The 23,872-nt window shown below is 36.5% G+C and overlaps 1 protein-coding gene across 11 annotated transcripts in view; it reads left to right on the top strand.

Annotated features, from left to right (window-relative positions):
• KDM4C (lysine demethylase 4C) overlaps positions 1-23,872 on the top strand; it is a 253,824-nt gene that overhangs the window by 5,250 nt on the left and 224,702 nt on the right. For 5 of the 11 annotated variants that reach the window (XR_015280376.1, XR_015280378.1, XM_086867882.1 and 2 more), the window contains exons 2-4: positions 6,739-6,903; positions 14,377-14,552; positions 17,157-17,271. Coding sequence is in view for 8 of the 11 variants with exons in the window: in XM_086867882.1 (XP_086724008.1) it covers positions 6,760-6,903; positions 14,377-14,552; positions 17,157-17,271 (435 nt within the window). In the remaining 3 variants the exon portion in view is untranslated. Of the gene's footprint in view, positions 1-6,227; positions 6,331-6,738; positions 6,904-14,376; positions 14,553-17,156; positions 17,272-23,872 lie in introns of all 11 variants that reach the window. The other 6 variants (XR_015280377.1, XM_086867884.1, XM_086867885.1 and 3 more) reach the window with 2 other exon arrangements.

Below are 23,872 nucleotides of genomic sequence, written 5' to 3'. Positions count from 1 at the left end.
GAGGAAGATAGACTGTATGGGACCATGGTAAAGATATGTAAGTCCTGTATGATCTGTAGGTAAATAGAAGCAGTTAGATAATTGTTCTCAGTAGGCACATGAGCTATGAGATGAAACTGAAATGTAAAATATTCAACATACACTATCACTTAACAGGTTCTTGATTGTAGAGTGCTTCATCTTTAAATGTTTTGGATATTAAAGGTCTAGAAAGGTTCAAAAGCATGGGGAAAAAACCATTAAACCCTGCAAAATGAAGTAATACCCTTTTTAAGGATTCCTTGGTATGTACATTGCTGAAGAATGAGATGGTATTCTGAAAATGTATATTATAAGCTACACCAATATCTAATACATAGATACCTGCTGTAGCAATTGTGGAGATGCAGAGATGCAGAGACTAGTTAGGTTCTTGATTACTTGCTTTTGCTATTGCTGGGGGCTGTTACATGCTATTTCCAGTTAGGACTATGTATTTCCTAGGTGTGTTTTCATTAGAAAAAAAAATAGAAACTCTTGAATCATGGGTTGCAGATAAAAATGAGAAAAATACTTTTTCTGTAGGGTTTTTTTTTTTCCCCTCTGCCCTTTGGCCCAGATCACTTACTTCAAGACGTTTTTCATGCTGTGAGCCCGGTGTGGGAGAAGAATGTCTAGGGAATGAATTCAGGTATTTTTTCAGTTCAAAATTTATGGGCTCAGATTAAGACAATTTATAGTTTTGAAGTATTGTTGCTGTAGGGTAGTACCAGACATAGAAATGTAAAATTGAAATGAAGCTGGCAGACTTGTCAGAGCTTTGGGGTCAAATAGAGGTGGTTTCAGGATCTTCAGAATATGGTTATCTGCTCAGATTCCTGGTTACTTAAGTTTGGATATTCAATACCCTTAACACTTATAAACTTGAGTCTTTTTGATGGTGGTGAATATCTGAGGAATAATGAGATGAGGCCTAATCATGAGATTTGGCCTCGTATCACAAATAAAAAGCATTATGATCCATATATTTATTTTTTCCATTAATACACTCAAAAAACCTAAGTAACAGATTTGGAATTCCTGATAGGATCTCTTTTGAAGCCAGCTACATAAAGTAAGCAGACATAGTTGCCTGCACATTTACTGTTATTGTTAACAATTCAAACATAAGTATGCAAACCCAAATTACACTGAGAATTAACTATTTACATGCTCAGTAACAGTTGAACATGTAAACTGTGATTTTGTATTTCAAGTTACCTGAAAGTGCAGCAATGCAGTATTTTGGGATTTTGAATTTCCTTTGCCAAACAGTACAGAGAGCTGGATGGTACCTACTGACAGGATATGCTAATAACTTTTTAAAAATGATGACTCTAGCCAGGAGTTTTTACTTATAAGTAAAATTCCTGCTGAAACTATTATAGATTAAGGCACAATTTTCTACTACTTGCTTCCTTTCCAGCTTGTGCAGAGCTGGTGGTGGTGCAAAAACAGTTGTATTGCAAAAACAGTCTCAAAAAAAAAAAAGCTTGGGCTTCCTTTGCATGCCTTTCTTCAGACAGGTTTATTTTCTTGTTGTTATCTACTGAAAAAAAGTTCCAAGGACGAATTCTTTGTCAAATGTTTGTTGCCACAGTTAGTGTAAGTGAAAATTTGCAAGAAAAGGAAAAAAAACCCCTGTGTTTTAGTTAACTTATCTATGAGAAGTGGTGACCTTCAGAAATTTGAGTTTTTCGCATTTTCCTTCCTATTATTTTTCATTTGCTGGAGCTTGTTTTATGTAATGTGTTTAATTTGAATAGTGGAGTAAAGCTTGTGGACATTGTAATTTTATGTATTAGAACACACTAAAACAATCTTATCTTTCAGAATATGAATACATATATTTTAGGATGCAGTGGCCTATAGTTATTTATTGATTTTCCATGTTAGCTATTTATTTTGTGTATAGTAGAATAGATGTGTTTCAGTAGAGGGAACTGCTCAAGTGGGCAGTCAGGAGATGCCTCCCAGAAATCACCTTTGGAAGAACTATTTTGTCAAGTCTTGTTTAGTCTGGAGCCAGAAAGTTTGGATTCCCCACTGATGATGGGTGGATTTCGCAGTACTGGTTAGTTTGTTTTAGATAGGAAGAGGTGTATAGCCTTCAGAACACGGTATTAAGGTGGAGAGAGAGCATTGTAATACTGAAAGTTGGTTTAATGTAGTGAAGACTACAGATTTTTGTGTCTTTCAACTAACTACAAATTAACACATGCTGCTTTTCTAGTGTATTTCATTCTGGTTTAATATTTTCTAGATGTGAATTGGTGTATTGCTTGTGATTTGATTAAACACAATTGCTAGTTTAGATGTCTGTAATTGGTATAAAATAAATGAAACTTGGAAGATGGCTTCCAGTTCTGGAAATAATATATTCTGTGTTCTTCTGAGGGCATGGAAGATTCTGCATGGAGGGACAGTGCTTAACTGGTAACCAGCAATAAATTTTATTTAGTATTCTGATAGCTGTAACAGTATGGGAAGTTGTGGACAATACAAAGAAACAGTTCAATCTTTTTGTAGTGGAGGCTGGAAACTGTGGGTGCCTGGTACTAATTTGTAAAGGCAAGCTTTAGTTGACTGTGGTGAGGTCCTTCCCTTTCCTTAGGATATAGAAGAAACAATTATGTAGTTTTTGCAATTACCAAAAAATGTGCAAAATGAAATGTGTTACCAGGCATGTAACATACACGCTACTGTTCTTTAGTATCAGGTTTGTTGTATCGGTAAAAGCCACGCACTTCAGATTTTGCAGGATTTGTGTAAGAAAGCTCTTCTTGCCATCATAACTAGTGAAATGCATTTGCATCTTGGATTATGTAAGTAATTGTAGCATTAATGAAGTGTCATCTTGCTGACATGAGCTTTTCTAGTGTTGAACTCTGGTGTTTTCAGTTCAATAGATTTTTTGGGGTACCTACTGGTACCATGTGGATGATTGAACTTTGCTGACCTCATGTTTTCACTTCTGCTGTATTAAAACTAATGTAGCATTAATATTCTCCGGGCTTTTGATGCTTTGATGATTTGAGGGTTTTAATAAGGCCTTGCAATGTCTATAAACTTCTCAAAAGAAGGATCAGGTTCTTTAACCTAGTTATTAGCTAGGCAACTTAGCTCTTTAGCTGGCAAGTTTGAACAAACTATATGCTTGTATTTTATTTAAATTCTGAGTTGTTTAATCAGACACTTCTAGGACATAGGCAGACTATGTGGTCACCAAGAAACTGAAGGTTTATGGACAAGCAGTGGAGTTTATTGGATCAGGTTCATAGCTTGGGCCTTGTTTGGCTAAAGCTTTCCCATGATTAGCTAAAAAGCTTCTTTCAATGTTATGTAAAGTACTAATGCACGATGATTTGAGTGAAGTTTGTTCACATTTTGTTTGTTCACACTACCATTTGTTTTTCTAGGTAATCATGGGCAACTTTTTCAATGTGCAGTACTGTCTTGCAAAGGGACAGAAAATTTCTGATTACAGTGCTGATATGAGGGACTTAAAATAACTGTAAAATTTCTCTGTGTACATATTACTTGTCTTTCTATTTAATAAAGTGCAGCCTGTTGGCCTTCTTCTTATAATTTTGTATTTACTAATATTTTGCACATTTTCATTGTGTAGTAGTAAATAAAAGCTCTGGAAGTTTTATTTCTTAGGTTGTACAGCTTTGTAATATTACAAAATAGGTAGTTAAGTATACACCTGAGTGCAATAATTAAGGCAGCAGTAATATGAATGCAGTGTGGATTTTGCATTAGAATGGTCTCCTAGTAATTGTGATTTTGTCTGCAAAAGAACATCTGAAGGCCTCTTAACTATTGCACTGGAATATATATTATGCTCTCTTGTCTTAATAATTTGGCTAGGGTAAAACTGAGTTTTTGTGTGTGAGAAAAAACCCAAAATTAGGCATTGTTTGGAGAAAGAATGTAGGAGTCTGGAGTTCCACAAAGTCCTTGAAAGAATTGCATATTGTGGTAGAATAGAATTGAATTGGAAGGCCAACATTTCCTGGTTAGTTTGTACCACAGCATTATTTTTTGCATCAAATGTAGACCCTTATAGCTCTGTACTTGTGCTTACTGTTTCAGATTGGTGTTTGTAATGAAGAAATGTAATAATGAAATCACAAAACAGATTAAAGAAGTTACAACTGATAGATCATAATTGTAAAAAAAGATGTTGAATTACTAAGAAATAACAAAATGAATAGAAACATCTAATGGACTTCTAGCATAGCAAATTCTTTATAGCCTTTATGAGCTTTCTGCCACTTAATCTAAAGATGTTATGTAGTAGAATCCTCTTAAGGAGTTCTTGCAAACGTTTTGCTTATCAAGGAGCATTTATTTCTACTGAAAGTAACACAGCTAGCTGGTCTGTGTGCTCACTGCATGGGGTACTGGACTCTAGGATAGATGGAGGCTGGTAGAAAAAAATATCTGTGAAAGGCAGAATTTGTATTTTTTACACTGCAATGAAGCTGGGCAAAAATTCAGCCTTTCCAGCGCTCTACATATGTCTTCATAATTAGTTGAAAGTTATTAATTCTGCTTATTGAACCTGTGATACAGAGGTTCGTCTTGTTACAATATGTTACATGCTTGAGCCTGGTCTTAGAGAAAAATAAGGGAATAATCTTTTGATTAACTTCACAAACAGGATTTTAAGAGTCTGGTAGCCAGATAAGGATGCTGATGTGTGATTGTCAAAGTTAGCATTAGTTAATCATAATTTATTAGTTTGATTAACCGTCCTTAAATTAACTGAATTTCTTCATTGTGCCAAAGTGCTATTGTATATTCAGTTGATTTGGCACATGGCTCTTTAAAGCAGCTCATCTATTAAAACTGGTGTATTTTGCTGAGATGTTTAGGTTAAGTGGAATTTTTATCATGATAATTTATGCACTAATAACTTTATTGCGCCTGGTGCTTGAAATCAGATGGCCAAAATAATCCTGCAGCTTTTCTCATAGCTGAACCACTTGGATATGGCTTTTTCTTGTCTCCTTACCATTTTGCATAAGGAATAGAAGAAATCAGATGTATATCAAACTTCTATCCCTTCACATTAAGAAAAATTAATTCCAAAGAAGAGCGAGCCTTAGGCTTATAGGAAGGCATACAGGCACTGTGGTTTCTTATGCTCTTTGCCCATAGAGAAAATTAAGATTAAAAGGTTGATAAGAGGTTTCCTTTTGACACTGACTTTCTATATGCGTAATTTAATTTCATATGTTTACATAACAACTGAAAGTTAATTGGTAAATCAATTTATGCTTTTGGAAATGGGCTTCATCTGTGATGTAGTGAAAGGTGATGCAGGTGACATCTGATACTGTGTGCTTGTATGAGTTGGCAGAATTAATACTAATTTGTGTGTTTAGCTGGTACAGGGCTGTATTTGGGATTCAGTATGAGAGTAATGCTGATAACACACTGATGTTTTGGATGTTGCCAAGCAGTACTTAATCAGGGACTTCACAGTGTTTTGTACTCTTCCAGTGAGGAGATGCACAAAAACCTGGCAGGGAGCTGACCAGGAGAGATGATCCAAACTGGCCAAAGGGGGGGTGTTCAATACCACAGAATGTCATGCCCAGTATATAACATGGGTGAGTTACCCAGAGAAGTGACCGATCACAATTTGTATTGTGTATCACCTGGGCTTTTTTATTTTGTTTTGTTTTATCTCTCTCTATGATAATAAGAAATAAAAATAAATTTTACTTTGTTTCAGTTATTAAGCTGTTCTTAACTCATGAGTTTTTACTTTTTTCCTGATTCTCCTTCCAATCTCACTGTGGATGGGGGAAGCGAATGATGAGGTGTGTGGTACTTAATTGCATCCAGTGTTTGTATCCAGTGGTACTTATTTTGGCATGAAGGGTTGATGTAACCACGGGTCTGATCAGAGCCTGTTGAAAGAAATTTGTTACAAGCAATTTTTTGTAAGGTCAGTGAAAATTTTGTGAACGGCAGGTGGTACATGGTGATTTATTCTTAGAAATTGCAACACCTTGTGATCTGAAGATAATATGTATCTGTCACTTGCCTAAAGATCAGTCCTTTCATGAGTAGTGTATTCTGGTATGAAATAGAAATTACTTTTTCTTTTAGTCAGCCTCAATGTAGAAATGGAAGTCAGAGGAAATGCTGATTTTATGTGTATAGCTTACTTGCTTTTTTCTCTGTTGAAGTTTTCAGAGAATGAGCTGGAATATAGTCCTCTTGTTAAACTGCTGATGGTGAGAACTAGAAAATCCAAGTGCTCTTCTTCTCTATTTGCAGTGTGAGTGGGAAGTGAGTAATTGGTTTTCTCCATTTACTGAATAGAAATAGCGATATTTTATCAAACATATTGCCTTGTTACACTGGGTTATGCCTGTGTAATGTAACTCTATAGACAGAGAACATGGAGATGAATCTTCACAGGAAGATGCTAGGCTAACGTGAGAAAATGTGCTGTAAAAGCAGAGGTATAGACTGTGTGCATATAATTTACAATTGTGTTTGTGCTGGGTAAAGGCCAAGTATTCTCAAAGGAGTAAGGATAAAAGGTAAACATTTGTTTTGTGCCTTTTATACTTGCCTGGGCAGATAACTGTAGATACTTTTTTCCTATTTGAAACCATGTATGTTGAATGTCAGAATTGGTTTTACAGATTGTTCTCTACAGTGTATGATTTTTTTTTTTTTTTTTTTAAACAGGTGGATTGAAATTGAACCAGAATGGCTGCTGTTACCTCAGATACTCCTCCAAACTCAAGCTGCAAAATCATGACTTTTAGGCCTTCGATGGATGAATTCAGGGAATTCAACAAATACTTGGCACATATGGAATCACAAGGTGCTCATAGGGCTGGAGTTGCAAAGGTAAACATCTATAACATGGAAGAAAAATGTTCCTAATACCTGATCTCCCATTATTTGTATTTTGCTCATTACAAACCTGACCTTTTTATTATTTAATTTTTTCCCAGATGATTTTCAAGGAGTAGGTAATGATTTGTTACTGTTTTAAGAAAGCCTTTTGGTGTCTCTGATATTTCATGCAGACTAATGAAGATGTTGTATAGTGTTTTCTCTCTAACTGTAAATTGTTTACAAGTTTACAAGAGCAATACAGGTTCTCCTTCTAAGTAGATTTAAACTATTTTTTGTCAAATCAGAACAAAGCAGGGAGTTGATAGTATAAATTAAAGTAGTCCTGATATACCAGGTGTTGAACTTGGAACACCATGTTTACAGTTGTATAAAGCTTTTCTTGAGCAAGTGATTATGGTGAACGTAAAGATGGTAAAGCAGTGTTTGAATGGCAGTAGTTTTCTTTTTAAGATCATGTTATGCTCTTGTTAATGAGAACTGCAGGCACACTAGTTATGGCTGTATTGCTCTTTGAACAATGGCACATCCACGACCTTACAGCAGGAGTTCCTCCCTTAGCAGACAGTGAGTGCCAGAGGTTCAGTCTGATATAATTTAGTGATACATCGCATGATTGTTTATGCTGCATCTGTTTTGCTGCTTTTCAAACTAGCAGAAACCAGTGCAGATCTAGAAATACCAGCTAAGTTATTGTAAGTACTCTGTGGGAATAGCTATCTCTATTACTGGGTTTTGAAGCTAGTATTGTGTGGTTGAGACATTTAGAATCTGAGCAAGGAGGGACAAAACTTGAAATTGGTGGTTTCCCGTCCGCCCACTCCTGCCTCTTGCTTCCTGTGAAACAAAGCAAAACTGAACTCCTTACTCTTTGAAAACCTTGTAGGCTGGGGTTTTTTATTTCAGCTGATAGTGTACATAGGTTATATTCTCAAACTTTTCTCTGCCAACAGAAGTAGAAATGTGATAAATAGACAACAGTAGAAAGCCTGAGCTAAATTTTTCCTATGTTCAGCTTTGTTCTGGAACCTCTTTGTCTGTATGGGGATGATGTATTGCAGTCTGTTAATCTTGAACAGTAAACTTCATTGTACTGATATATTCTTGCTGGGTTGAACAGCAATTAAAGCATCTCTTGCTGTTTTCAGTCTGTCAGGTACTTGCAACACATTAATAGGTTCTCTCGAGAATTTTATATTCTATTTTTCACTATAGTTTGATAAGATCTCAAAAATTTAAAAATAAACCAACTAAATATTTTTTAAAACAAATCTTATCAGGTGAATAATTCATACTGGAAAAGTTTAAGGGACATTTTTCTGAGTTTTGGATATTTGGTTTAAAACAACAGGAAAAGAAATTCGGTTTTGATAGTAATAGATAATTTACTTATAGGGAACTTAATTTTCTTTCAAGTCCAGGATGTACAGTCTCAGGTATGAATGCAAGAAAAATAACGACTACCAGAAGAACAATATGCATTTGTAGAAAGAATAATTTAAACTCTAAACAGAGAACACAATCAGAGTAGGCATACCAAACACTTTGGGTTAAATGTGAACGTGTAAGGGGAAAAGACCTGTTACCTGTGTAGAAAAATGTGTGTGTAAATGTGGATGAAATGGCTATAAGGCTTGCAAGGGAGGGAGGGAGGGAAGTGGCGGAAGGAAGGGGCGGAAGGAAGGGGCGGAAGGAAGGGGCGGAAGGAAGGAAGGGGCGGAAGGAAGGAAGGGGCGGAAGGAAGGAAGGGGCGGAAGGAAGGAAGGGGCGGAAGGAAGGAAGGAAGGAAGGAAGGTGTTAAACAAACTGCAACCACCACTGAAGTTCCCAATACTATGTCTGAAACAAGTAATTCAAGTATTAGACAAACAATATCAAACCATTTCCAAAGCAGGTAATGTACTCTAGCATCCCTTGAGCAGATTGACAAAAAAAATGCCATTAGGCTTTTGAAAGTCTGAAATGAGCTTTATGCATTGAAACTCTATTTCAGTCTTACTGTTACAGAGGATTCTATACCTAAAAAGGAAGACAAAGGCTGAAAACAATAGGACAAATGACAAACAAGGGACACTGATAGATTAGTTGTCTTTACCAGAGAATGTGGTGTTTTGAAAACTCAAACTGCATTAATACAGAGCAAAAGAGTTAAATTAATTTGCAGTCACACTGGTGATTAGAAAAGTAATTTCAGAACACTATACTGAAAGTAGATACTGGCAAGTGCAAGAAAAACAATTTTCAGATGAGTGAGGGAGAAAATAGTAGCCAGTACCATTCAGAATCAGATCTATGGGACATTACCAGCATATGAAAGAGAATTTTACAGAAATGTGTGTGCTGATAGCACTCTGCATTGATCTCAGTTGTACTGACATGCAATCTTCATGCAGGAGGCTGACTGATACATCTAAGACATCCCTTTCTAAAACTGTATGTTTATCGCACTAAATTATACTAGACTCTATTAATATGCTTAGGATCTTTGATAAATAAATGAGAAAGCCTTGCCTTAGGGTTCCTTTTTCATATTTAAGCATCCAACAGCATGATTGATGAATTTGATCTGGGTTGCTCCCATTGAATAAATTTAACTTGCTTGACTTTGAAGAAGGTATTTTTACTAAAGGAAATATGAAGGGGCTTCAGTGGGACAGGTCAGTGGTAAAAATACAGAGATATAGTCATTATTTCCAGCTGTTATACTGGCTAGCTATGTGTTGCTCTGAACATGATATATAAACATCTTTAGTCCATGTCCTTGTCTTCATTAGAAAATGCAGATTCTTTGGGGCAGTGTGGTGGCTTGTAGTGCTGGCCAAAATCACCAGGGCACTTACTCATTTCTTCCTGTGAGATATGGATTAGGAGAAGGGCAAAGCAGGCATAAAACTTAAAAGGTATAAAGAAACTTTATTAACAGGACTACAAGAATAAGAAGCATCAGAATAAAACCTCCAGAAACCTTTCCTTCCCCTGCCCAACTTTTTCCTTTCCCAAACTGACAGCATAAAGACAAAACCTGGGATGTTAAAACAGTACCAGCTCTACAATAATCTTTTATCTGTCCTTGTAGGGAGAGAAGTTTTCTCTTGTCATGCCATAGAGACTTCTCCTCAAGAAATAGTTTTCTCATGGCTTTTCATTTCTGTGAATAGCAGCTGCCCAGGCAAAAATTCTGCCATGGTGACATTTCCTCCCATTTTCACAGCCTTCCTAGAGGTGTGTCCATGGACCATGAACTCAAGGAGTATTATTTTAAGGATGCGTTATTCCAAGGCAAAGGTTCTCCCCATCTGTCTCTGTGATCATCTCTGGGAACAGAGGGTTTCTCCTTCTCTCCCTGGGGCAAAAGGTCTTCATCAGCTCTCACTTCTCTTTCTCTGTTCAAGCTGCTCATGTTATCACAGCTACTCCACCATCTGCTTAGCTTCATCAGTGGATACCTCTGCTCAGATCCACAGCTTGAATACTTCATCTCCCCAGTACTTCTTTCATTAATTAAAGGAGGTGTTTTGCTATATCATTGTCCATCTCCATGGCTCTACCAAAAGAATATTTCAGTCCCATTCGGCATTTCCTCATCCCTTTCCTATCTGAGGCATGACTCCTTCTTTTACTGACCTTGATGTTTTCATGTTGTCTTTCTATGTCTTGATCACTCTTTTCTCTCCCTGGGGTCAAAACCAGGTTTGCAGGTCTCATCTGTGTAGTGAAAGTGTGAGATTGTGCCCCGTCTTGTGGATGGTCATGTGATCTCTTCCAGGGCAGCAGCCGGAGCTGTTTATGCTGGATGATTTTTTGGTGGCTGCACTGGGATCTCAGCAGCCAGGCTAGCATTCAGAGGCAGCTCACTGCCAGCCGATGGCTTTCCCTCCCTCTGCCTGGCACTTCCCAGTAAAACTTAGCAGCAGCAGAATTTCAGCCAAGCCAGGGCCAGCCTAGCCTGACAGCACTGCTGAAAAGGGCTTGGGGGGTCCCTGGGAAGAGACTGGCTGCCCTCAGAAGGGCTTCAGCCACCCTGCCAGAACAGGACCCAGAGAGCTTCCCAGGAGGGGCCAGTGCCACAGCAGAACCTGGCTCGGCCTGGGGTTGCCTCCCTGCAGCCTTCATCCCCTGCCTGGGACCCACTGGGGATTGACCCAGCCTCCCCCAGGCCTCACAGGCTGCGGGGGAGCAGGGCCAGCCTCATCAGAGCTCTGATACCTTTCAAGGCTGGGAACAAAGAGAAGTTCCTGAGCTTGGGTTTTTTATAGGGTGGTATTCACCTGAGGCGGATCTGATTTTCAGTGATGCAAAATGCTGTCAGTTCTCAGAACTGGCCAGCTATTGGCCGGTCTCGGGCACAGAGGAAGCTCCCAGCAGCTTCTCTCAAAGAAATCACTTCTGTGGGTGATTCTCACTTCTTTCCCTAAATGTCAAACTACCACAGGCAGGGAGTTTATTTTTATCTTCTTTTAAAACTTTTTTTGCATATTGGTCCCCACAGTCGCATCTCTAACCAGCACTCTAGTTACAACAGTATTGAACATACACCAGGTAGCTGGAAGGGGATATTTTGAACCCGTATTCACAAAAATATTTTTATTGCTTAAAGCACACTGACCTTGAACTATATAAGATAATGCAAATTTTGCTTTTCAGTATTCATATATTTGAGCCAAACCACCAAGTTCATGCTTAATAATCATGAAAATGGAAATCTCTTTGCACATATTTGATTTCTATGCATATATTCTGAATGCATGATTTCTCCAGTTCCAAATGAACATTTTGTATTTTGTTAATGTGCATACAATTTAAGAGTTCTGTGAAAGAAATAAGGAGGAATCACAAGATGATTGGATTATTTTTTTTCTCTGAAAGCAAATAATACTAAAACTTGCAAAGTGGTTCTTGTACAGCAGAAGTCCTGTGGAAGCTGAGATGGAAAGAAGGAAAAGAAGGAGTTGTATCTGTGTATAAACTAGATAAAAACACCTCTTTATGCATAAAATAAGGACATTAACTATGGAAGTGTGTTACTTTTAAATAGATTTCCTTTGACTTGATGTTTGTCTTTTGCAGTGTGCTTGTAGCACTAATGGTCGTGATTGCATTTCTTTGGAGTGTTTGAGTACATTAACATTACAATATGCCTATTTATGATTGTTTGCTGAAGGTAGCAAATGGTCTTAGGATCAATCTGTTTTAGAATTTTATTTCTTTCATGGAGAGATGAAACAGTGAAATTCCTGATGCATAGATGGAATCTTAAAGTGCTTGTAAGAAAATAGGATAGTTGTGTAGCTTAAGGACTGCCTCATTTGATACCGTTATTAAAAGTATTCGAGAAAACCTCTGCCTGAATTAAGGTGCAAACAAGAGCATATGCTGAAGTCATATGCTCATACTTTTTTATGGATTTTGTTTAACAGCTAATGAGAGAGAGATAGAAACAGAAAAGAGGGGAGTAAGGATGGAGGGAGAGTGACAGAGACAGGTGAAATAGAAATATCACAACTAGTTTTCCAGTGGCATCTTCACCACCTTCTTCTGGTCTTCTTGGTGAGGATCCCCCAAAAACCACAGAATTCAGTAGATTAATATACATTCAAATGTATTAATGTTTGATACTGTCTCTTGCAACAGACTGTTTTGCAACGTATCTGTTGCATCCCTTTGCCTCAGGAAGGAATCTGGGTGTGCTTCAGGGTCTTTGATGGCTTATGACACCTCCTCAGCTGCTTCTCACGTGAATGCTGTGTGCATAATGGCCATCCAGAGGTGGAGGGATTTGCCACTGAGCCAGTTGAGTGTAAGGGAGGATGGGTGTTCGCTCCTGACCATAGGCTATGCCACACTCCCAGAACTTCTCCCCTGTATGGGAGTTTGAGCACACCTGGCCTAAGTAAGCAAATGGGCCTCCCCCACCCCAAACCAAACCAGAGCTGATTTTTGGGACAGCTGCTGGATTTTGCTTTCTGGTGGATGCCTTCCTCTCCCTTAGCCTTGCTTACTTCTCCCTAGACCTGAGATAATTGAAGAATTGTGTCAATTGAACTATAGTATCTTTATCTCAGGTTTTCTAAGGTGCTTTAACTCACAGTCCAAAGTTCCAGGCATATTCAGGGAGGGGTGGGCTTAGGTGGGCACATCTTCTTTATACAGTTCTACCATCATGGTGAAAAATCCTTGAGAACAATGTTTAAGCATAAAATTTCAGTCTCACATGCTACCTCTAAATTATGAATTAATTATTCAAATAATATAATTCACTTGTTGCGTGTTTATAGGAGCTGTTCCTACTTTGTTGTAAAATACTTTAAAAGTTTCCAAGGCAGTGTTTGTGGAAATTTGATTTGAATGTAGCAGAATGAAAATAATGAGTGGATCAAAAACCATGTCATTAAGCCTTTGGACAAGTAAAAGTTCAAAAACGAAACCAGACCAAATATATATATATATATATATATATATATATATATATATATATATATATAAAATTTTGTTGCTCTGTTTTAGAAGTGGTACAGTTTCACATAATCTGATTTCTGCTGAAATAATATATGCAAGAAATGTTCAAAATTACCCAGCGTGTTGAAGAACAGTGGTATGAATACAGGCTTCTTGAAATTCTTAATGATTTCTTTTGCTTTAGAATCTGCTAAGGAGTCTTCAAAGACTGTGGGTAGTTTTGTGGTATTTGAAATAAATGTGTTAACTTTACAGCTGGTTAATCTGCACATAGTTTTAATCTTCAATTATGAGGATTAAATAATGTAATTATAAAAGCTAATGTATCTAAATTGGAGCACACTCTTACTGTAATAGAGTTGTACCCTGTAGTTTTATGGGGAGTAAATTGAACAGTTTCTGGAATCTGAAACAGCTGTATTTTTTTCACTCTTCAGTAAAAAAATAGAGTTATACATACTGTTTATACCACATAATGTTTAGACAGGGGACTAATAGGTTTTTTTAGAAATGTAGATTTTAATTGAGGATAAAAATTTTGTATCTTTGAATCTTTAGGTGTGAAAAAGACATCTAAGATCATAGAGTCTAGCTTTTGACTTAGCACCTATGTGTTCACCTCTAAACTGTATTTCCAAAGCAACATACACATGTTTTTTGACACTAAACACATATGATATCATGGATTGCAAACTATTTGTCAATTATAACAGCTGACTGTAAAAAATTTGTAAACTCTGATTATAAATGTGTATTTTTGCACAGTTGTCTATGAATTGCTGTAGATTGATGAGTTGCTGCTTGTGAATTTATTGAGGTGATTGTGTGTTTTGAATGAGTATCTGCATTGTCTAGGAGCACATACAATATCAGTTAGTGTGAAACAGCTGGTAAGCAAATGTTCCTTTAATCATGTGGGCATATTCAACTCTTCTTTCAGCTTTTTTCCATGATGTTTTCAATTGTTATCAAGACAGTGATGTTCTATTTTGTTTCTTGAATTTAAAGGTTATCCCACCAAAGGAATGGAAACCAAGAAAACATTATGATGATATTGAAGATCTGGTGATTCCTGCTCCAATTCAACAGATGGTCACTGGCCAGTCTGGACTTTTCACACAGTACAATATTCAGAAAAAGCCCATGACAGTGAAGGAGTTCAAGCAGCTAGCCAACAGTGACAAGTATGTACTCTTTCTTAAGTAAGACAAATACTTATCTTCACATGTTGTGTTTTTTTTTTTAATTGTGCAAGGCAACTGGTGATTACTTTTACTTTTTTTCCTGTCTCTCAAGGTATGGAAGGGTACCACAATGTGAATATTGTTCGTGTTTATGTTGTTGAAAGCGTCTGATACTATGGCAGCAAGAAAGCATATGAAAAACCTGAGACATGATGCTTTCTGTCTACCTGTTTTTCTTTATGTTCCAGAAGATGTAGAAATAAGTGAAGATGATACAGATGTGTATCTGAGTTTTAATTTAATTACACCTATTAATGTTTAATTCCTGGATACTAGAATGGCCTATCACCATGTAATTCTGAAAACTCCAGTATCTTTTATAACCAATCCAGAAGCTTTTGCATTAATCTAAGAGAACTCAGTGGTGTCTAGTGAATGTGTCTTGGTTATGGCAAGATGGATATTATGGGAGGGGAGGAAAAAAAGCTTGTGAAAGGCTGGGCATTGAACTGAAATGTTCAAATTGTTAAGTATTCTGAGAAGAGGAAATTGATAGATGGAATTCTTGCCTGTCATTTTGGCTACATAAGAAGAATATATTTTACTTGACTATTTCCTCAAAACAGAGTGGAAGTAGTTTCTCTGGAAGATGAGTCAAAGGATCTTAGAAAAAAAGGTATTTGAATGAGGGAAGGTAATATTGCCTTAGTTTGAAAGCAAGTTTCTATTATAGGTTAATTAAGAAATTAGGTGTAAGAATAGAAGCTGTTACCAAGATCAAGAAAAACTAGGACATATAAAGCTTTTAAGGAGGCTCCTTGGCAAATATTCCGTAGTATCCATGCCTTCATGATAGTGCAAAACTGACAACCTATTTTTTTTTCTCCAAATTACAAAGAATAGCAAATATATATTACTTGTGCAAAATTTAATTTAACACACAGTATTAATAGTGTTTTTTAAGTTCATTATATTAATCGTGAAATATATTTTTGAAGTGTTTCTGATTTCAATTTTTGTTTTTATTGAAATCAGATGGTAACCTAATTTTGCATGCAAATATGGAACAGTCAGGAGGACCTTCTCTCTATTACTAGCTGTAGGTCTTTCCAAATATTTGTCACTGCCCTTGAGAAAATGTGTCTCATAACCATCTATGACACTCTTACTGCAGTCGATATTTCTTAAACTATCAAGTAGCTGAGAGCCTCTGTTCTCCCATAATTTTGTTCCCTAAAGCAGAAGAGTTCTCTGTTAAAAAGTTTTTTCTTGATTATTAGGATGTTATCTATTTCCTTTGTGTAAGAGAGAAGGGCCATGAACATCTAAATTAAATCATAGTTGCCTTTAGAAGGATTAGGTGTACTCAGTCTAATGCATTTCAGCTTGTATTTGTTTAGACATTTGAAGCTCACCATTGAACCAAAATGCTTCTTTGTTTACATCTGGGAGATAGGAGCATTTTACAGGATGAAATCTGCATCCTGTAATCAAGTAATTAATGTGTGCATGTTACTCAGGGCCCAACAGAAATTCAATCCGATTTCTGGAGCTATCATGAGAAATAATTCAAACAATTCTGTTGCTGAGAGTGCTTTGGTTAAGATGTACTTTGCAATTTATTTTTTTTTGTCTCTGTTCTGAGTTATTACATTATATAAATGTACTTGGTCTCAGTGTTGTATGTTTGGATTTTCTTTTCAGTTGCTCAAGTGTAGCATACTGGCAGTTCTGCTATGAAACTGTGGTTCTCAGAGTTGCAGTAATGGGGGAGTAAGTTTTCTTTTCTGAAGACTGAAATATGGAACTATAGAGATCTGACAAAGGATCCAGAGGCAAAGCTATTGATTGATGTTCCTATGGTAGTGTGCTTGTGTTGAGTTCCCACAAGATTATGAAAGGTTGTATGAATAACCTTTCAAAAGTATTTACATAAATATATTTGAGCGTGCGTGTGTTACGTATCTCGTGCTGTTTTAAAGGAGTAAAAAGGAAGAATTTCCTTAAATATTTCTTTTCTCTGCATCACAGAATTTTTTGTAGGAGCTGTTTGAAACAGCAGCTTTTCTTGAAAGGTTTTTCTGAGGCAGAAAGAAGAGAAGGAAGTATTGCTTTTGCCTGTGAGGGCTGCATGGCTGAGTTTTGTGATTGTGAGTGTCTGAGATTGTTGTGAGATAAGCTTTTACAAGACCATTATCTGAGTCTTTCCAGAGGTGGTAGTAAGGTAGGAAAAAAAAATACTTGTTAATTGTGTTTTCCATGTGTGTCTTCTTTTTACTGAAGAGAACTAAAATGAAGGGTCTCAGCCTAAGGATGGTGTGTGGATAAGGATGGGTAGATAAGGATGGTGGGCTGATTTGTTGCTGGAGACTGAATCAAATATTGTGTGGGCTGGTAGATGACTTTAGTTCCTGTAACTGTCAGGTACAAGGTTTCCATGATATGGTTAATCATGAAACTAAGAATTCAGGGCAACTGGTAATTCTTCTGTTTCTGAGAATTTTTAAAAAAGTGACTTCATCTTGGAGGTTCAGAAGCGTAGTCCGTTGTAAAGGCGGTTGTTGAAAGACAGTGATGAACCTTTGCCTACCTCTTTCTCTGCAGATACCGCACTCCAAGATATGTAGACTATGAAGATCTGGAGCGTAAATACTGGAAGAACTTGACTTTTGTGGCACCAATTTATGGAGCAGATATCAATGGGAGCATTTATGATGAAGTATGCATAGTTTTTTATGAAGTTTATCCCTTCCAGCCCTCTTTTAAAGGGTACTCTACTTAGAGGATACACTCTTGCTTTGTGACTGAGAATCTGTCTTTTGAAATCTTTGTGTTACCCTTTAAAGCCTCCAAGCAAGGTTGAAATTAACTCTACATCTGCAAGAGTCAGAGAGTTCTGGCCTTAGACAGTAGAATATTGCTACTCTTCCTGATCATGACTCTTCCCTTTCTTCACTTTGAACTCTCCAGAAATTTGACATTCCTTCCTACTTACTTAATTGCTTAATAATGTTCTAGTATGTATGTTTCCTGTGTGTATCTATGGAAATCAAGAGATATTTTAACTAAGTTTTACTTTAAAATTAAAAGATGGATACTTCTATATCTTTCACTGAGAAATTTGCTAGCTGTACTTCATCCTTGAAATGTCTGCAGTTTCCTGGAAATGTACTTACTCATACTGTTTACCTTTCAATTAAAACCGATGAAATTAAAATTTCCTAAGGAAATTAATTTTGCGGGTTAGTTGACAAGATCTCCATGGATAATAAAAGGACTCTTAAAACAGATTGCATTATCTGAAGAATTACAGAATATCCATTGATACCGATTTGGCTATGTAAGTAAGACAGGAACTAGATTTCTGAAGGGTTATTTAAGTAATGAGACTAAGAGAAGACATGTTAGCATTTCAGAAAAGATTTGAGGATTTAAAAAGCACAGGACAAATTTGTATGAAAAGAAAATACCCTATGTGAATTTCTTGGGTTATTTCATGTTCTATGTAACTGCTTTTCCAATCATTGTTAAAAAAAAGTATGATTTTGCTGTGGCAGATTATCTGAGGCTCTCCTAGTGTTTCACAGTTCTTCACAGAAGATAAATTGAAGACTGTCCAGAGATAAATACGGTCAGCCAATATTGCTGAAGGCAATTCAGTTTTTTCACTGAGTTATGTGATTATTGAAAGACAGCTAAGAATGTCCAATGGTATGTTTTTTAGAGAAAGCAAATTCAAATTCTCTTGTGTGTCCACACAGCTGCCTTGAGAAATCATTTAGAAAATAATTGAAGATTCTAATTTGGAATGTTTCTGTGGAGAGACATTTTAGGTTGCTGTTCCTTTGTGAAGACCGACACAAGGCAGAGAAAAACAATATTTCAAGAAATAGAAGCTTGCCCTTTTTCTTTGATGTTTGTGTCTTTATTATTGGCAGATAATGCCTTATGGTATAACTTTCTACAAATACATACTTTTTTTGGATTGTGGTTTTTTTCATGTTTAGTATCTTAGTTTACACTTGCATGAGCAACATTTCCAAAGAAAAGAGACTGAATGCAATAATATCCAATTTGAAAGTGCTGACTGGTGAAAGAGAAGGTCAGAGACTTCCTTCTTACAGAATCACACTCTTGGAAAGAGGAGGAAGGAAGGTCAAAGAAAAGCAAAGAGGCAAGTGAGAAAATTAGCATTTAGGGATCCTAACTCAGATGTAAAGTGCGTAAGATATGGAAACTAAGCATGGAAAGTTGCAATCACGGGGGAAGAATGCAATAAAAGGGAGAATAAAGAATCATTGATTCGTATAATAAAATGGTTATAATTTAAAAACAAATAGCAAAGGAGAAATGTTAGTGAAAGGAGTTGACATTAAGGAATTTGAGCAGATTGAGCACTTAATGTGACAGCCAGGTGCTTGTGTACAGCCAGCCCACTTGGTATATAGAAGAAAAGAAGGCATATTCTCTAGTACCAGAGTTTGGTGAGAAAGTTATGATGCCACTAGTCAAAATGTTGTCTCTTAGAATAATTTTGCCGCAGTTAATTTTTGGCCAGCAGATGGTGTACTTGCACAACTAATATTTTTCATGTCTTAACATTTGAAGATAGTATTAAGAGGGATCTTTTTGATTTTTTTTTTAAATTGGAGGTTGTTCTCATGTCTTCATTCAGTTTCCTTCAGGATTGTGATTATTTAGGGAAAGGGGAGAAATACAAATCACTGACATTTTTGGCAGCACTGAGGAGAAAGCATATGGTGGGATTAATTTTTCATGGTGGCCTGTTTGCAAGAAACAAAACAAATGCTTACTTTTTACGAAATACAAATTGTAGAAAACCATGTGTTAGAGATGTTACACTTACGGTAAATATCTGACAGAATTCCAGGTAAAAAACTACTAGGAACATAAAGAAAATGCGACACATACTTGTATGTGTATGAGAGATCATAGATTTTGTAGTATTTGCTTGTTTAGACCACAGAATGGTAGGTACTGAGGGGTTTGGAAGATGGGGAAAAATTTTCTAAAGGCTGTGTTACGTGAAACAGAAGAAGAACCCACAAAACAAATAGACAACCCAATGAAAACAGAGAAGTAAAGAAACAAGGCTATGAGTGCATGCTTTGAAGTGTAACAACTACTACCAATGGTTCAGGTTTATCCTTGTAGTATTTGGGTTATTCCAGAATCTGTTTAAAATCTTTATGACTATTTGATGGTTTTGAACTCAGATTAAATCTTTACAAATAAGCAATGAATTTATGAAAACAAGTGTTCTGTGTGCTCTATAGAACTTCATAGAAGATAAACTCTATATAGTTGAAGGTTTGTTGGCGATATTATTCTATATTATTTGCATTCTACTTGCTGTTACATTTAACGGCAATGCTTTGTAGGAGAATCCCTTGTAGGTAACTCTAAAAAAGGCAAGATTGGATCTAGCTACTGGGAAGGGGGGGAAATCTTCCTGGTTTCAAAAGAATTTCCAGAGAAAAATGACTGATTCAGTTTATAAGTTTATAATGAGTCATAAAACTTAAGTGCTGACAGTGGCATCTGCTATTCTGCAGAGAAAAGCCAAGTTTAGAAGAAGCATGTATAAATATTATTTTGCGTCTCTCTCACTACTCTCCTCAGCTGCTGTGTGAAAGACACATTTTATTTTCATTTTCCTCCTCTTAGTTTTATTTCTCCTGATAAGACAATTCCTAATGCGTACCTTGTTGCACATATAAGGTGTGGGGAGCATACATGATATAAGAGTTCACCCTCCGTCAGTTTGAAGAGAATACCAAGTTGGGTGGGATGTTGCTCTGCTGTGGGGTAGGAAGGCTCTGCAGGGGAATCTGGACAGGATGGATCTGTGGACTGAGGACAGCAGTGTGAGGCTCAGTAAGCCAAGGACTGGGTCTTGCCCTTGGGTCACAACAGCCCGAGGCAGTGCCACAGGCTGGGGCAGAGTGGCTGGAAAGCTGCCCAGAGGAAAAGGCCCTGGGGGTGCTGGTGACAGCAGCTGAACAGGAGCCAGCAGTGCCCAGGTGGCCAAGGAGTCCAATGGCATCCTGGCCTGTGCCAGCAATAGTGTGGCCAGCAGGAGCAGGGCAGGGATTGTCCCCTATACTCCACACTGGTGAGGCCACACCTCAAATCCTGTGTTCTGTTTTGGGCCTCAAAATTTGGGCACAATGTTGACATGCTGGAGCATGTCCAGAAAAGGACAACAGAATGTGAAGGGAGGTGAAGGGTCTGAAGTATAAGCCCTAAAAAGAGCAGCTGAGGGAGCTGGGGGTTGTTAAGCCTGAAGGGAAGGAGGCTCAGAGGGGACCTTAATCACTCTCCACCGCTGCTTGAAAGGAAGTTGTAGCCAGGTGGGTGTTGATCTTTTCTCCAGAGTGAAGGCAACAGGACTAAAGTAAACTGCCTCAAGTTGTGCTAGTGGGGCGGTTTACTTTGGATTTTAAGAAATGCTTTTTCATGGAAAGGAAATAGTACCAGTCACTGGGGCAGTCTTGCCCAGGGAAGTAGCTGTGTCACTGTCCTTGAGCACATTTTAAAGACCTGTAGGTATGGTGCAGGGAACATGGTTTAGCCTTAGCAGACCCAAGTTTTTGATGGTCTTAAAGGTCTTTTCCAACCCAAATTATTCTATTCCTTCTATTCTAGAATGTCCTTTTTCTATGATCTACCCATAGTTGAGACCCATGTGAGCAGTAATTTAGGTTTTAGTATGATTTCCAAAGAATCTACTTGCCCACCCTTCAAAAGGGTGCTTAAAAAGCGATGACTATATCCTTGATGATGAGAGTAAGATGATGAGAAGTAAAAGCAATCTAATGAGGGAGATTGTTTGTATTTCCTAATCTGTGTGTTTATGGTGTAGAGATTTTGTTTGTAGCATTTTTCTTCTTCTGTTTTAATGACTTTCAAGGCACAGTAAAAGCCTGGCAGTAGTTTTATTATATTCATTGATGTGAGTGAATGTTTATGTGGAGAGAAGAGTGGGTTACCAAGCATAATTCTTTCTCTAATGTTTGTCGTATTCCTTTCCACTCTATCTCTTAATTAGGTTTTTTGCTCTTCTTTATTTTTTGAGTTGTTACAGTCAGTCATAAGGACTCTTCAATCTTAATTGTGCAACTGATGTCTTGTTCGCCAGATTAATACTGAAATGAAGCTGTGAGATAATGAAAGGAAAAATTGAACACTGAAAAATGATAGTGTGTAATAATGTGTACATACAGAAATCATGTTCATGACAGTATTGACTGGTTTAAGTAAAGTGAAAAGACTAGTTTCATGTCACTACTTCATTGTATAAGTACTTAAAAAAATGAATAAAAAATTATTGCACTTGTAGCCTATTTTATTCTTATTTGCAAAGAGATTGGAGGTTTCAACTGTGAACTTTTTACCAATGTGCTGAGGTAAACGTTTTTCTTTGTGTCTTTGAGAAAACAATGGGTCAGCTCCTTCCAAAGTGTGCCGATATTCACATAAGAAATGCTTGTCAAGTATCCCATTTGGTCTCCTTATTGCATTAAAAGCAGATGCAAAGGCTGTTAAAAGTAATAAAAACTCTTGATAGTAATTTACAGTAAGTTTGAATCACCTTCAAAATGAATGCAGATTGGAATAGTGGTCTTCTATATAAATGACTATGTACCTTATAATATTTCCCTAAGGAAATACAAGGTAAGTATAATGTGCATAGCAATGACCATAATTGGTAAGGTTTTTCAAGCCTGTGTTACCTTATAGAAGGAAAACCACTGAAAAGAGAAGTTTTTCTAGGTATTGGATTGTGTGGTACAGTTGTCAGTGATGACAAGTGTTCTTTAAAGAATTTACAATCAGAAATGTGGTTAAATTAGAAATCGTATCTTGACATAGTCCTTTGCAATTATTGCAATATTCTGATAGTATTGTGATATTTTGAGGAGAATATTTTGTATTTTCTTAATATGAAATTGATTATAATGCTTAAATATATATGTATATATAAGAAACTGTCAGATATATGTCATGGTCAAGTAGTACATGTACTGTTGTTCTAACAATTGTTATTAAATATAGCACAGATATTGCAAAAATATTCTTAAAATTTGAGAAGTATGGCTATGTACTGACCTATTAAAGTGGACTTTAACAGCTGGGATCTTTTAGTGTGCATTGCAATTGCTACGTCTAAAACCTATTATACAACTACTGTAAAAATAAGAATCAATATTTTACTTTAAAATTGTACAAGCATTTTATTTAATGTTTGTGAATATTAAAAGAAAACCTGTGAGGTAAAGTAATATATTTAATAATAATTTGTAATAATTACTTTTAACACTGGGCATAAATAAGAAATTGATTTATCCTTTTAAGTCTAAATAACTTAGGAAGAGTTGAAATGAATCAGTGTGATTTTAGTGCTTTGGCCAGTTTCAGTGAACATTTCCTTTTGAGCTAAGAATACTTGTCCAAAATAGTCTTTAGGAAAAGGAAGTAGCTCATCTGTCTTGAGTTTAGAAGTTGTGGATTGTTTATTTGGTATGTTTGGTATTTTGAAGCAAGTTACTTGTTCTAGGATTGATCTCCATGATAGGAATTGCTTTTGTTTGAGGACAAATCACTAGCAGTTTGCCCGGTGACTAGTTGTGATACGAGTTAACAGAGTGTAAAGATGAGATGTGTTCTTAAAAAAAAAAGTATATTCTCTTAGCTATTACTTAATTGTAAGTAGAAGACTTAGATTTCAGGATGTTAGGGCTGTTCGAAGCTCACGTGGGTGAAAGGTTTAGATGGGATGAATAATGGGTAAAAAATCCCATGGAATACTGTTAAATAGAAAGGTAACACATCTTCTGTCTGAAGAAGTGCAAATTGCTGCAGTACTTACACTGGCCACTGTCAGAGTAGCTGCCTAGATTAACAGTTGATTTTTACAAATATTTCTTGCTTTCTTCTAATCCTCTATATCCTGTATCTGTGGTTGAATCATTGCTGCTAGTTTGCTGTATTAATTTGTTTCTCCAAATGAACTGCACTGTTTGTAAACAGAGAAAAAAATTAATGTGATTTAAAAAAATAAAATTTGTTAATTAATTTGAGGATTTACTACATAAAAATTATTGCTTCAAATTTTTTATTTTAAGCTGTATTAAGTTGCTGCTGGCACTTTTTATATTTGAAAGGTGCAAATTTTACAAGCATCTACTCTTTTGAGTTCAGATGAGTGTTTCTTCTTTTACTAGGATATAAATGTTATTTTTTTTTTACTTTTTAAATTTCAAGTGCCTTTATGTTTCATAAATCCATCAAACACA

Source organism: Cyanistes caeruleus, chromosome Z (genome assembly GCF_971803275.1).
Source record: "Cyanistes caeruleus chromosome Z, bCyaCae1.hap1.1, whole genome shotgun sequence".
In the NCBI taxonomy this organism is placed as follows: Eukaryota; Metazoa; Chordata; class Aves; order Passeriformes; family Paridae; genus Cyanistes; species Cyanistes caeruleus.
The sequence above is the reverse complement of the archived record's forward strand: the minus strand, read 5'-3'. Positions and strand labels throughout refer to the sequence as shown.